This window comes from Danio aesculapii, chromosome 24, assembly GCF_903798145.1.
Source record: "Danio aesculapii chromosome 24, fDanAes4.1, whole genome shotgun sequence".
Taxonomy (NCBI): Eukaryota; Metazoa; Chordata; class Actinopteri; order Cypriniformes; family Danionidae; genus Danio; species Danio aesculapii.
The window spans coordinates 17882311-17898852 of NC_079458.1; the positions used below are offsets into that span (position 1 = coordinate 17882311).

General features: G+C 38.8%; 1 protein-coding gene across 1 annotated transcript in view; it reads right to left on the minus strand.

The window, feature by feature from the left end:
* Window positions 1-16542, minus strand: part of pola1 (polymerase (DNA directed), alpha 1) — a 90112-nt gene that overhangs the window by 3411 nt on the left and 70159 nt on the right. Inside the window, exons 35-36 of the mRNA XM_056450642.1 lie at window positions 15048-15164; window positions 9909-10005 (exon numbers count right to left, since the gene is read on the minus strand). Coding sequence (XP_056306617.1) covers window positions 9909-10005; window positions 15048-15164 — 214 coding nt within the window. The remainder of the gene's footprint in view (window positions 1-9908; window positions 10006-15047; window positions 15165-16542) is intronic.

Below are 16542 nucleotides of genomic sequence, written 5' to 3' on the forward strand. Positions count from 1 at the left end.
AATAAGAAGCACAGACTGAATCAAAAGCCTTTAACCAAAGACTTTTGTTAAAAGAAAGTCGTTGCTTTGAGAAGAACGAGGAGATCCTGCCAAGATGAACATGGATCTTGGGAAAATGTAAATGTGCAAGGTGAATTCGTGTTTTTAAGCTTGATAGATGCACCTTAAATGTTGTTGGTGGACTCGATCACAGTCCATCTCCATTAGCAGGTGTAGCAGAAACAGTTTCAGAGTCTCCCCACAGGGGGAAAAAGGTCAATCGCAGAAAATGGCCAAACTGAGACATCAAAAATGGGGATAGTATTCCAAGCGCATCATCTGCGGAGCCGGTTGCCATTATTGTGTGCACATTTTTACCTCCAGAAGAAGAAAGGCTCTGAAAGAAAACAGAACGCTGGCACATGGAATAGGGAAAAAGGGACTATTTACCTGAGGAAAGAAAGAAAGAAAGAAAAAAAAAAAGTGGGGGCTGAAGAAAGATGATGATGCATGATCAAGGGAAAGCAATCATGTCATCATTTTTGAAAGGTGGGAGAAAATAATTTTTTTCTCTCTCTTCTCTTCCCCTCTTTCTCCTATCCTCTTCTTCATTCTCTTCCCTCAATCACTGTGTGCAGAATGTATAAAAGAAACCTAAAAGCCACAGAGGTTGTCAGAGACCTCGCGTTCCCTCCCGGCCCGGCAGGGGTCGCGTTTAAAATAAATAGCATTTTTAAGAGGGAGAAAAGATGTGAAGAGATAGTGAGGGAAGAGGTGAGCAGACAGCAGAAAGAAAGAACGGAGAAAAAAAGAGAGAGAGAGGGGATGCAGAAGACAGTCCGGAGAGAGAGAGAGAGAGAGAGAGAGAGAGAGAGAGAGAGAGTGTATCAGCTTCCATGTGCTCTAACAAGGTGTAAATACAATAACAAGCATGTAATTAAGTGAGCATGATGAAGTTAATGGGGATCATACATTCCATTTGGGCTGCTTATGAATATTCTATTAGATGTTATCAGGCAGCTGGAATAGCTTTTAATTTAATCATCATTCCGAGCAGAGAAAAGTTCTTTGTGCGAGTGTAATTGCACAGAATGAATAATTGATTTGACAATCGCACCCGTGGATTTCCAGCAGCTCAAGGCAGGCAGAGCGTGGGGGAGGAGGGCTGAGGGAGGGCATGCGCGTCGTGCCCTGAAGAGGTTGCCGAGGAGCTCGCCTGCAAATTGAGCACTATCAGTACACATATAAAGGACAATTTCTATTTTATCAATGCAGTGAAATTACATTACTGCCTGAACATAATCACACTGCCCACACTTAAGAGGAGACAAGGCAGAGAGAGCGAGAGCGAATTAGAAAGAGCAAGAGATACACAGAGCGACGGATGCAGAGCGAGCGCGGGAGGAAATGGAACGGAGGGGAGCAAAAGGGCTTGCCTAAAAGACGTTATGAATTGCTCTTCATGAAAAGAATGAAATCAGAGTTCAACATGATTTGGAAGTCATTGATATGGGATATCTAATTTTTGTCGAAAACTGTGGGAAAAAAAAGGAAAAAACTGTTTTATTATGGAAGGACTCCCGCCGTGCATGAAATTGCCTCCACATTTAACTCAGTAGCTGCAATCAGGCGGAGGACTGTGGTTTACATGTAGATCAGACTCCGAGTCTGCATCTAAATGTCTCTCATTTCTCACATGCGTACGTGGCCGATATACACAAAGAAAAAGCACCCCACGCATGCTGCGTGCAGACACAATGCATGTGTGCGATATAATCCGCTCGCAGAGACACTCTGAGAGCCAGTTGGAGAGGAGGATCACCAGTCAAATGGGACTTTTGGATTCGGTCGAGTCCAGAGGGTCTGTAGATGTGTGCTATGTAGAATTAGACCAAAATGTGAGGTCTGAAAGTGCAATAAACAGACATTTTCTTCATGTGACTTTGCAATGCTATTCTGAGCAGAAGTGCAGGAATGTAGTGAAAATTAACTGTAGAAAAAGTCTTAATATTAAAATCCAGATGATACATTAGAATGTCATTAGCAGTGTGTATTTATATCAGTGCTTCCCACAGGTTTGAAATATACTTGTAGTGGTATCCAGATTGAAATGCACCATTTACCCACATCACATACAGTTGAAGTCAGAATTATTAGCCCCCCTTCGAATTTGTTTTTCTTTTTTAAATATTTCCCAAATGATGTTTAACAGAGCAAGGACATTCTCACAGCATGTCTGATAATAATTTCCCTTCTGGAGAAAGTCTTATTTGTTTTATTTCGGCTAGAATAAAAGCAGTTTTTAATTAAAAAAAAAACATTTTAAAATTAAAATTATTAGCTCCTTTTAGCAATTTTTTTTTCTACAGAACAAACCATCATTATACAATAACTTCCCTAATTACCCTAACCTGTCTAGTTAACCTAATTAACCCAGTTAAGCCTTTAAATGTCACTTTAAGCTGTATAGAAGTGTCTTGAAAGATATCTAGTAAAATATTATCAGAAATGAGTTATTAAAACTATTATGTTTCGAAATGTGTTGAAAAAATGACTGATTCCTTGTTATGGTGATCGGCTGAAACAAAGTACTGATTCTAATGCTTCAAGCTTTGCAATATTTTAAGCACATTTTCCCTCTAAGTATGAACCTAAAAGAATATCTTGCCTTTCCTAAGAGAATAAATGATGGATGCTGCATATAATACCTTAAACAAGTCTCTTATAACCGTTTAGGTGTGAACATGTCATGGCCAGAAAACAATACATTCATTCATTCCACTTCGACTTAGCCATGTATAATATATGGGAGCGCTTGTGCATCTTTCTCTGCTTGTAAACTCATAAACAAACACTTGTTATCGGTTTATGTGATGGGACAGATTGGCGAGTACCGATCGAGTCATGAAATGTGATTATCGGCTGATACTGATCTTCGGGCAATCAATCAGAGCATCCCTAATGTACAGTGTTGTATTGTGCTGTGATTTATTTTTCAATTGTTAAATATTTTTATAGCTGTATCCAACAGCAGATTTTGCACTCTGAATATACAAAGCTTCCTTTCCATATGTTGCTGACATACCGCATTTAATTTGTGGTTAGTTTAAAAATTGCTCAGATTTCATTTTTGCGCAGTTATGTTTTTTCTTTTGTTTAAAATGCATAAAATGTATAGTTGTCTATAATAACAGTTTTTTGGAGTTTCACTAAATTGATTCTGAAACATAATCCAGATTATTTTTATTTATTTAGTTCATAAAAGTTTTATGTTTGTAGTATATTGTCGCTATTTTCATACTCAAGCTGTGAAGGAACATATTTAAGGGTAAATACAAACTTTTATGACGCTGAAGTAACTTTAGTTTTTTAGATTTTTTGTTTTTGAATATATAAAGTGGAGGAACTATGACGTCACCTTGTAGGCTAAAATTGGTTCCCTCGATAAAATCCCTATAGGATTTTCCCATGGGCTTTTGAAGATTGCAAATACTGTTTATTACACTTAACACGTTTTGTCCAGCCGGATAATCCTCACACGCAAAATACAATTTTGATCACTTTTAGATCTTAAATGCAAACGCAAGAATTGAAAAGCTAACATTGGGCTATAAATGTACTACAGCGCCTTCAGGGCACTTGCTTGTGACGTCAGCCCCACCGTGCTACAGACAACTTTTCAAGCTTATTTTTAGAAATATGGTCCATGACAAAGATTTACTCTCTCGGTTTATCATATTATAATTCATGCTATATATCATAAAAAATAAATACACAAAAACACATCAGTATAGACCTACGTGCCTTTTGGATAGTTTTTTACGTGGGAAATACATTTTGTTTTCCTTTACAGTTGTAAAAGTTTTAAAACTGTATGTATTAATGTGCCTACATAGTATTATCATAAGAGATATTTAAATATGTGTATCGCTCGCGTGCACAGCCCGCTTACCTTAGTAACAGATGACAGAAATGAGGCGTGAGGGACAAGTCTATCAAATGCCTGCATGTTCCATCATGGATAGAGAACAACATTCAGTATTCTTTTCTGTCACGAAGTACAGTGAAAAGCAGCCCATACAGTCACATATGCTATAAGGAGGAGTGTAAATATTGCAGTTATGACAGAGTTAAATGCGTTCAGATGAAGAAAAAAACAATGAAAAATCAATTGATCACGTTAAAGTGACTGTTAAAATGTATGTATTTTTTACACATTTATTCACACGTTTGCATTACTGAGAGCAGGACAGAGACAGGCTGCACTGGTAAGCAGCATCCCCATAATATTGTTTAATTAAAATAAATGATCAACGAATTAATCTGTCTAGATGGTCTTTACAAGTGAAGACATTATCTACACATGATATGAATTCCCAATTAGCAAAATATTACAAGCTATAAAATACTATTCATGAAAATATTTAAACCACAGACAAATCCAAATGCCCAACGAAAGTGGGCTGCGCTCCAGACCTGTTCAGCTTGATGACGTATAATGCCTCTGACACCACCTGTAGTCCCATTAAGCGGCTTTATAGCAACCGCCTTTTTAAAGAAGCATAACCGATTTTAAAAAAAAATCAAGAGTGAGACGTAACTGATGTGTTTTATGTCGTGGCATAAAACATGAAAGTATCTTGAGTTTGTGTAGGCCACGAAGCTTATTTAAGCGATTTAACTGAAATCACATTGAAAAAACCCATTGACTTTGGGACGAGGGAACCGGAGCTGCTAAAATGCTAACTCGCTTCCGGGTTTTTGCATACAAATCGACGTCATAGTTCCTCCACTCTATTATTCAGCTGGTTTATCAGCTTAAGTCTGTCTTGTGTTTTAGTTGTGAGAATGCAAATTAATTAAGTTGATCAACAGTGTATTCACCATGCAGCACTGAAGTGACGTTATAAAAGCGTTAATGGGAGAATTAAAAACATTCTTGGGAAAAGTAACTCAAAAATTACTTTTAACGGTAATGCATTACCTTTTGGTGTAAGTAATCAAAGTAATTGAGTTACTTTTTGAATGAAGTAACTAGTAACAGTAATTACTGATTTTCAGTAACAAGCACAACACTGCTCAAATCAGAGGTTATGTTGTGTCCGATGGTGTGAATCTGACTGTAAGAGGGACAGGTTACAAGCAGAGGAACGGTCATTCTCTGGTGATTTCCTTGGATATAGATACTTGACAAAAAGCATTTTCTGTCCTTTACCTGTGTGTGTGTGTGTGTGTGAGAGAGAGAGAGAGAGAGAGAAAGAAAGAAAAAGTGTGTATTTGTGTGAAGGGGGGTTGGGAGGCCAATTTCCATCAGTCTTTCCTCTCTGAAGGAATCAGGTAATCTAGTGAGGAAAAGACTGCAAATGGATAAAGCACTGACCAGCAATTTCACCATCAAGCAACGGAGGGATGAATTCACCACGGCCCTCCTCCATCAAAGCTCTGCAATGCATCCCAGCAAAGCTCAACCACAGCACCACCCCTGGCCGAGAGTGCACACTGCAGCCGTCCAAACAAACTCCATCAAGCCGGCGTGTAATGTTAACACCACTTCTGGCTTAACATCCCAGACTGACCAAAAAAAGGTTCATTCACCCCTTTGCATTGTGCAGGCGGCTTCCAGTGACCATGGCCGAAGACAGCTGGAGACTTCTAACCTCCAGCCTTGGCGTCCAGCAGAAACGGCTCTCTCTTGCTCAATCTACCAGCAATGTGCGTCTCCAGTTATCTAAAGCTCCACAATAACAGCGGAGCCGACAGAATAGGGGGAAGATTGGTTTTTCTATTGTGCTGCTGGTCTGGCATAATGCCCACTTTAAAAGCAATTCCTCCGTCATCAGAGACAGACAGAAAATCTGGCAGATACGACACTAAATGTCTCATGGTGTGAGGGGGAGGTGGTTGGTAAATTACGAGAAGGCGTGTGTGGATGTGTGTGTGGGAAGAGGGCAGCTAAAAGTTTTCTGAACTGTACTTTATTCCACTATCGCTCCTGAGCGTTTCCATCGCCGTCAGCAGCAACAGGCCACCGCTCAGCCCTCTACCTTTGTTCACTGTGCTTTGGTAATCGGTGCAAATGCATTGAACAAAACACTAGTGGTGGAGCGTAACAAGCTTCTAGAAAGATCTGCAAACACAACCTTCTATGGTGATTTTTATTTTACCATTTCACTATTCATAGTCTGTTGTGACCAGAATCTGCTTTTTTATGTCTAAAATCTCACTGATAAAGCTACCTAGAAGAGGGTAAAAAATGGCAAAGGAATATTATAAATATTACTATTAATTTACAGATATTATATATATATAAAAATCATAAAACAATATTTAATAGATTTAAAATATATTTGAAAGTTATTTTGTTAAATAAGCTCCAGATTTGACTTCAGTACTGACTAACCTAATGTATATGCACAAATATAATATTGTACAGCTTTCTATTAAAAATATTAATTGAAAAGATAGATTTGTGAGGGGTGTACTTATATATGTTGAGCACTGTATATACTGTTTTGAGGGTGGGGGGTGGGGGGTCACCTTTAATTGATAGGACAGTAGAGTTTAAACAGGAAAGCATGGGGAGGAGAAAAAAGGAAAGATTGGCATAGGACTATGAGGCACAAGACCGAACTTGGGTCGCCGTGAACACCGCAGTATCATTTGTTGACGCACTAACCACTACGCCCTTGGCGATGAGCATCTGAATTATTTTTGACCCAAAGGTGGAAAGACTTTAGTGTCCAAAAAGTGATCTGAAGTCAAATTCTCTACTATTTTACACATTTAGGGGAAGATAGAATAAGTGGCATAGCTTTAGCCACCAAGATTTCGCTACCCACAAATAAAGCTGCACGATTAATCGAAAAAAGATTGTGATCTCGATTTGACCCTACACACGAATGTAATTCAGCTTTTCTACGATTCAGCCAATTATATTTTTACGGTCAGGAGAGAAGTGTAAAGGCGGACGCACAAGTCTTCACATTGTTTTATACACGTTGCTCAGCAGCATGGGCACCTCCATAAGTGTTAAAAGTACCCAAAAATGCCATTTCTCTTTTAACCCCTTTAACTACCCCACCAAGAAGAAAAATAGGATTTTGTTTGGATTGCATTTCTTAACTCCTAATGTCACTAGTTAACACACTCAATCCATTTTTTTCAACACATCCCTTAATTTCTAAAATGTCAGCCTCTACCAAATGGTTGATATGTCAGTTTAGTTGGTAAAAGTATCAGATTTAATATATATACCATGAAAAGAAAATATGAAGTGTAAGACCAATTTATTTTTTTTTAAATATTCAAAGTAAAACATTTTTGAATACTAAATCACCTTTTTAATTTTTTTTTTTTTATAAATATGCCATAAAATATTGCAGATTCTCATTTAAAATGCTTTGTTTTTTTGTATTTTTTTTTACAACAAAAACAAAATCAAGTGTAGTAATGCAACAGGATTATGTTAAATTTTTTTTGTTAACTAACGATGCTGTGCAGTGTAAAACATTAACACTTTAAATGACTTTAACAGCCAATATTTAAAACAGTTAAAACATGGTCAACCGTTTGGTAGAGGGGCAGTAAAAGGGTTAATGTAATGATGTATTCGTGGCCACGAAATCACACGAGCTGACGCACTTTTTGTTTACTTCCAAGAGGACGCGCGTGCCCGCCAATGATGGCTACTTTAGTGAACAGAAACTGCATAGGCTGTGAATAACATTCAGTTTGTTGCCCTTTTTATTGTCACTATTGTTGATGGCATTATTATTAATATTATTATTTAACAACCTGTATAATGGTTATCACATGTATATCTATGCACACTGCTATATGCTGATCATTTACAACATGTTTTTTTGTGTTCAAATAATACAAAATAAAAGAAAAATTTGATGGGGAAAAAAAAAAAATTCAGTTTGTTGCACAGAGTGATCGTTTGGGAGCCGCATGGGAATTATGATTTGCATCATGTGTGTTTTTTTCTCTCAAAGTGACGGCAGCCATGACATGAGCGCACTAGGAAGTGAAAGTGAAACCGAAAGCGCACATCAATTATATAATCATATTGCATTTTAGAGTTATGATTACAACAAGCATTTGATTTTTTTACTTTCATAGCGAACAGAGTTGTGCATGAGAGTACATGTTTAACAGTGTCAGTATAACTATTCTAGCCTATGTTGAATATAATGCAAGAGGGAATCTGTTAATGACAAATGTCTCATTTTAACAGTGAAAAAAAATGGTCTAATAATGTTTTCAATGCAAGCATATGTCTCAAACATAATAATTCAACTTCAGAATTATGAATAGTTGTGATATAATTACTTTACTATGCATTAACGACCAGGACAAATTTAAAGTCTGTTCAAGTTCACCATTCCAAGTCTATACAAAATGAAGCATTTTAACCAACAGTAGACCTGCACATAGGCCTAACATTACTGTTGTTTTACCATATGTTTGGGAAATAACTATAATAGCCTACTCTTATTAACCTTTATTTTAAATCTACAGAATCGTGAGAAAATAGTGATCTTGATTAAAAAAAAAAACAAAAAAAACATGATTCACATTTTTGCCAGAATCATGCAGCCCTATCCACAATACACAGATACTGTGACCGCACGAAAGTCTGACAAGACAGTATATTCAAGACCCCCATTTCAGAGATACATCCCAGGGTCTAAATAAGAAACTGGACCAGGTAAAAGGAAGTACAAGCCACGAAGCCCTGTAATTTCACCCCTAGCCCCCTGTAAAACCCTGCGGTCTATAATACAGTAATGTGTAGTATTATAGTGAGAGGGGAGATAACCGTAGCAAGGCTATACTTCAAAGCTGTGTGTGATGTCCTCTACTAATCCCACAGTATACAACATTTACATGGTGGAGCTACAAATGCATACAGCACATTATAGAAAAATCCCCTAATCCGCTGGGCCTAAATGCAACTAGAAATCAAAATAAGAAACGGAATAAACAAATGGTTCCTGAGAACAATTGCAAAGGAAAAAAAACAAAGAGGAGGAGGACAGGAGTAACGTCACCTCTCATTCTGCCTGGTGAAAATCAGGGCTAGAGGGTTAAAATCACTCCTTCAGGAATTAGAGGCCCGGCTGCAGTGATGGGCAGTGTGGCTGACAGAACGCCGCAGATTGGCCACAATTACTCGCAGAAACAACAGTCGGGGAAAAAAAAGTAAAGAAATAAAATTCGCCGGAGAAGCCAAGTCTATAATCATGTTAGGCCCCCGCCCCCCGATACACTCTCCCCTCAGCCCGCTCCACGTCCTGAGTGGTCATCTATTGATTACACATTATATTTATCTACGGCTCTCGCGCCGGCTCTGAACCTCATCGGCACATGTAAAAATAAATAAATAAATGTATAAGTCTATTCCAAGAGGTCCTTTTTAATCAAGTGACATCAATCAAAAAGGATTGTGGGTAAGTAGCCACGGCTCAGCTAGCGGCGGCCGTGAGCGGTCTGGATCCTCCAACGGCCCGCTGAAAACATATGCTCCATGTCCCATTATTTATGAAGGGCTATCCTTTAGCCTTCTCTCCAATTACTCGCCCTATCATTTTCCAAAATCTAAAAACTGTTTTCAATCAACATAGCCAGCGCTATTACCGAGGGCCTACTGGATGAGAGGAGGCTCTCTCTCACTCACTCCCCTCTTCCTTCCAACTGATTGGACCGCTTTGCATTCTGCACCGCGTCGGTCCGTGATTGAATCCGTCGCCTGAATTACGGCTGTCGACTCGAGGAGCTGAAGATTCTTAACCCAACCTAGTGGCCGCCTCCAGCCGCTCTGAGGTGTGTGCTTAAAGTGTTGGAAATACACGCTGGACCTTATGCTTCTGAGTGAACTTCCCAGGTAATTAGTAATGGCTAATGATGTTACTGTGAAGTCTTACATTTATCGTCTCCTGTCAGGACCTTGTTGATGGCATATTCCCAGTCAAAGATGTATCTGTAGAAGCTCAGTTGGTTGTAGAGGGCCTTCTCTGAATACTGAAAGACGAAACAAAAAGACAAAGAACAGATTAAAATGGATAACTCACAGCATTCACCTTAGTCAGGTTGAACGCCATATTGAATTTAAAGGGATAGTTCACCCAAAAATTACCACATTTCTTCTCCCTCATGTGGTTTTAAACATTTATGTGTTTTTTACTGTTGTTGAACAAAATAGAAGATATTTTGAAAAATGCTGGTTGCTGGGACTCATCGTCTTCCTTCGATGGAAAAAATGTAGTACGGACATCAATGGGTACCATCAAACAGCATTCTTCAAATGATCTTTTGAGTTCAAAAGAAGAATAAAACGCAAATTGTTTTTGAATAAGTAAAGTGTGAGTAAAGTACAACACTTTTTTTGGTTGAACTATTCCTTTAATGCAAATAAAACAAGGCTATGTGCAAGAGACTTAAGAATAATTACAATTACAGGCAATTTAAAGGCTGAGATCATTAAATTTCACAACTCACAATATCTTTATTTGAATAACTAAACAATAGAGGTGTACTATACATTTAACATGTCATACAGACATTAACGATTTATACAAGACTGAAGGTTTATTTTAATCTGGGCAAGGTACCAGGCTAAATGATGGGCAAACCAATAGCTTTCGCCATCTGGTATTAGACCAGGTGTAAAAATTTGTCTCATATAGTCTCATATTAATCTCCAGTAACTATAACTCTTTCATTTTTAAATAATTTTAAGAGAAAAAAACTCTGGAAAAAAAGCACTGCGCCTGGAGGGGTACTATTGGCGAATGTCAACAGCACGCAATTGTGGCACAGCTTCCACTTAGTGATTGACTACAACCGGTGATATGGCTGTTAAAATAAACTAGATTTTACATAAACTTCCTTTTAAAACCAAAAACATACTTCAGGGCCTTACTTACGTTGAGTAAAGCACATTGATGTGCTGCTCTTGCCATTTGTGCATTTGTCCGTGAGTGCCCATATAAGGAGTTCCAACTTTAAATGTCAATTAGAACCATGTTCCCCCCCCCAAAAAAAACATGAAACCCAAACCTCCCCCCAAAAATATGAATTATGACAACAAAAAAATACTCTGTAATAAGTGCAAAACATTAAGCACTTGGTGTATTATTTGGATGAGAATGTAATTTTTTGACATTGCAAATAAATCCAAAGGGGTTTATCATGCAATTTCTGCATTCAAAGCAGTTGAGCAACAGCATCAAAAGACGAGAGGTGTCACTCCTGTATGCTCATAGCAAGAAACAATCAGGCTACAATTTACACATGCTCAAAAAATCGTCTTATAGAAGTTGGCGATAAAGGTCAGAATGTGGATATCAGAATTTGGCCTAAACAACATTTAAGCATGGATCCACCCTGCCCTGTATGAACAGTTCAAGCATCAGGTGGTTTAATGGTGCGGGAGAGAATTTCTCAAGACTTTTGACACTTTAGTACAAATGGAGCATCATTTCAATGGTACAGCCTCCCTGAGCACTGTGCCCATCCTGTGATGGTTTCATCCAGCAGAATAGCGTGTCATGTCACAAGCTCAGATAATCTTACATTGGTTTCTTAAACATAAGTAAGTTCGTTATATTCACATAACATTTACAGTGCAATATAGGAGCTTTGGGATTTGGTGTATAAGGAGATTCACATCATGGATGTGGAGCTGACAAATCTGCAGCAACTGTGTGATGACAATATGAAACAGCACCTTGTTGTACATATGCCATGTACAATTATTGAAGTTTTTATGGCAAGAAGGGGTTCATCCTAACACTAGCAAGGTGTACCGAATAAAGTGCCTGGTTAGAGTAAAATAAAAAAAACCTTCAGATTAATTCTAGAAGTACTAATTATAAAGAACAACTATTATTTTAACATTCAAAGCTCTTAACAAATTCTTTAGTGACTCTGCAGTTGCTGATTATTCCTTCACATATTCAATACAACAAAAAAGGAAAGGGAAAAACCAATTAGCTAAAATCATACGGATGTAGTTTAGTACTACGTGTTATTGTCCTGGGGAAAATGAAAGGCTGAAGCGTAATGAGATTGGTGCGGCTCAATCAGGGAAAGCTGGAGAATCACCTGTGTTAATTACAGCTGTGGAGACAGGTAGTGTTTGTCATATATTCTCCACTGTCACAGACAAAGACAAACACACGTGCTCAGTCAAAGCCAGAGTTTCGGAGTCACAGAACCTGTGAAACTGTCTGATTGGCCGAAAACAACCAACGTACTCCCCACCTTCTCTCCTCACAAAAGCAGGAAACGGTGTTTGGTTTGTAAATTCGGCTGTAATTACCGTTAGCCATGTGTCTAACTGCCAGAGGCGCGCAGGTCGAGCGAGAGAATAAAAGAGACTGGAGAGGGAGAGAGAGAGAGAGACGTTCAGCTCTGAAATTACCTCTTTCATAATAGTTTGTTTTGATAAGGCAGCGTGTGTGGATCTTATGAACAACTGTTGCTATCAATTTGATTAGCCATTATACTTTTATGTTAATTGCTGTTATTGGGTCACAGTCTTTCTGTGTCACCATAGAATCAGAGCAATGTGGGTGCCGGAGGAGTTTAGCAAGGGCTCTCTCCTCAGCGCAACGGCTTTTAATTGCCCTCTACAGCTTCCGATGAGCCCAGCAGCTGTTGACCCATAATGCACTGGCTGGTCAACAGCCGTGCCTGTCGATTCAGCAATGCGGCCATAATGGAGCTCGTATAATCAGCGCCAGGTCGCCACACGCTCTCGGTCCCGCGAAGGAGATTGTGGACTAAAAGCGCAGTCCAAGAAATAAGTGGACGGACATGCAAGGCAGGGCCAGGACGAGCTTCACAGCTGTGCTGACAGGTGTCAAAAGGGGCGTGACCAAGGCACCGTCAAACATTATTGAATTTAACCCCCCATCCCGCACACAGAAGCCCCTCCCCCACGCAGCTTTGCTCGGCTCGATGCTTTGTTCCTGTACTGACACCATTTCAATTTTCTCCACAAATCTGCAGCATTTTCGGCCCGAGTGACTGAGGAGCAAACCAGCTGTGAAATTGCCTCTCTCCTGAGACCCCCGCCTCATTCCCCCCTCCTTGATATAGACATGGCAACGAGTGCCGTACCACCGAACCTTTGGTACAGCCCAAACGTAGCTTGCCAGAGGAGCTGTATGGAGGCGAAGAGAGGAAGTGTCAAGCACAAGGCCTTATACCACCACCGAAGGGGTGTAAAAATAAAGCATTTGAGTTTAAAGACACTCAATGAGGATCACTGGCCAAACTTAAGATGCAGATCGGCAAAAGACAAAGGATTAAAGTCATTTAGCTCCTTATGGTCACGGTGCTTATATATAAAGGATGTATAATATCCCTTTGAGCAGAGCAGCAGAGAAAATGGCTACTCTTTCAATTCACACAGATCTGTGCAGCTGCAAAAAGAGAGGACGGTGGAGAAAAAAAAAAAATCTCCAAACAGTTTTAATGAGGCTTAACAAAAAAAAAAAAAGCTCCAATCTGAGTTAATTTTAACGGGCTGAGCTGGAAAAGGAAGGCGATCGGCATCACAAGGTTTCATAACGAGTCAATATATGTAAATCTTTACAAGGCAAACACAGTGGGAAACAAAGACATTTAACTGAAGCGCCAGTTGATGTCTCCACTTTTTGTGCACATAATTTCTCCCCATTGAAAGGTATAATTGCCTGCTATTTGAAGATATTCATGCTCAATTTTTGAAATTAATTTCAATTGGGGGGAAATGTAGAAATGTCAGCTCCCGTGAAAGGGATTTGATTTCAATTATCCTTGCTCAAAGGACTGTGATTTCCAAATACACTTAAGCAAAATTATGACAAGAATTTTTGTTCCCAGAAATTCAGTGTTTAAAGAGCGATTAGACGATAAATGGACTGGCTTTGAATTGAAGTGAATGCGCCGGTTACCATCTGAAAGGCACTCAATTATCCCTGATTGCTCCTGTTATAATGTATCAAATAGAGATACCTGCTATTGCTGTAATTTGTGTGAAAATTAACATGCTGCAATTTCCACTAGAGGGAAAAAAAGGAAGCCCTAATGGGTGCCTGAACGTACATCAATAAAATGGAGAGGGAGAGAGAGAGAGAGACAGCGGGTGGGGGTGGTTGGAGAGATCTACGAGTGAGGGAAAGCAGCTGAAAAAGAAAAATGAGAGAGAGAGAGAGAGTTAGAATAAAGAAAGAGAGAGAGAGAGACAGAGAGAGAGGGAAAAAAATTTAATTTACTGAAATATTACAAATTGCACCTGTGTACAACTCCTTCAAATTACCGGCCAATCAACCGAGGGTGCCTATTACGCTTCCATTTAATCTGGATACAATGGTAGTCAATGTCTCTGTGTCCGTGGAGACACCAGAGGAGACGCATTGCTGTCAGCCGAGCTGTAAAGCCCAGAACGACAGAGGGATGGTAGAGGGGTGAGGAAGTTAATGTTTTATTCAGCCGGCAGTTTAAACTGCCATCTCACCAGGCAGAGCGGAGGACAGCTAAGTGGCTATGGTGACAAGAGAAATTGTCCTTTTGGGTTTCAACCTGTCGCCACAGAACTAGACGCAGAAATAAAGCATGAGGAGAAAGGAGGAATTGGGTAGGGGGGATGTGTCGGTACTGGATGAAAATGATAAGGAAGACAGACAGGGACAAAGATAGACACTAATTTTTTTGGAAGGGATGTCCCGGACGGTGTCTTTGAACTGGACGAAGACGCTCTTAAAACGATCACTGGATGAAGTAAGTGCGAACATCCCACATCCACACTTTCTAACAGTGAGTCCAAGGCCAAATCAATCTGGAGGCCGGTTCTTCTTATCAGAAGCAGCTTGTTAAAGCAGGAAGCAAACTCACATCATGTCAAACGGGTCAGACGGATCCGGTAATATATAATAGTTAGAAAATAAGGCAGAAACCTACACTGACAAGTAATAAAAGGCCTGAGCCAGGCAGGGAGAACTTTCACAGGCTCCACAGCACCACCATCTGGACGATACGACTGATTCTGTATGTTCAAAATGTGTGTGGAGTACCTCAGGCTTCAGCGTGGATCTGAGACAGGCTGGACAGATCGGTCCTGACCTGGAGAACGCGATGGGCAGCCGACGGATTCGGTTCCGGCAGGCCTGATCCTCACATAGCAGCCATCCCTGTGTAAGTAGAGAAAAAAAAATGATTAAAAATAAGGCTGTGGCCCCCAGTTGACGAGTCGCTGGTGCTCTTTCCTGTGGTGGGGCCGTGTGAGGCCTCAGCCTGCAGCAGATGCAGCGGCCCCCCCGTCGACACTGCCTTTCCTGCCCCTGTTATTACAGCGGGGGCCAGGGGGTAATGTGGGTAATGCCCTGCTAATGACGGAGCACTAAATAAACCCCTAGTATCAGAGGAGCACCTGTCCCTGAAGCATTACCACCTACCCTACTATAGATTGAAAGAGACTGAAAAAGAGAGAGAAAGAGGGGAGACGAATAGAGACGTCTGAAAAGAGGGCCTGATAAAAGATGACAATATATAGAAAAATATATTATAAGTAAAAAAAATTATATATATATATATATATATATATATATTACTATTCAAAAGTTTGTAGTGGGTTAGACTTTTAGAAAGTAAAACAAATTTAAAATAAATTCATTTTTATAAAAAGTAATTATAAGTGTCTTAAGAGACATTTAATGTTACATAAATACAGAATTCAGAAAAAAAAAGTTTCCACAAAAACATCAAGCAGCACATCCGTATCAACAATGGTGGTAACAAATACTGAGCACTAAATCAGCATTTTAGAATGGTTTTTGTAGAATAATGTGAGTAATGGCTGCTGAAAAAAACAAAGAAACAGCATTTACACCAGAAGATAATATTTATAAAATTTAAAAGAAAAATAAATAAATAAAAATTAATAAAAATAAAAATATAACAATAAATAAACAAAAAAAAAAAATAAATATATATTGTTATAAATATATCAACACTTTAAAATATTTGAAACAGGATTTACACCAGAAGATAATATTTATCAAATTTAAATGAAAAATAAATAAATAAAAATTAATAAAAATAAAAATAACAATAAACAAAAATAAAATTTTTTTAATAATAAATATAAATAGATATTGTTATAAATATATCAATACTTTTAAATATATGAATGTAATATTGTTCTTCAAATTATCCTAGTAAGATTGAGGTTTTTTCATTTGTTTTTAGCTTCAATTTATAGGTACATAAAAAAAAATTCCAGAAATTGATGTGAAGAAAGTGAGAAATTGGATGTAGAATACGGTGCAATAAGGAGCACTATGACTCAAACCTATATACCTGCACTAACTCTAAGATGCTACACGTTTCATTCATTTTATTTTCGGCTTAGTCCCTTTATTGTTCTGGGGTCGCCACAGTGGAATGAACCGCCGACTTATCCAGCATATGTTTTACGCAGCGGATGCCCTTCCAGCTCTGCTACATGTTATTTCAAATAAATGTTTTCAAACTTTTTCCAAGACTTTGCCTTTATTTTGATCACAGAAT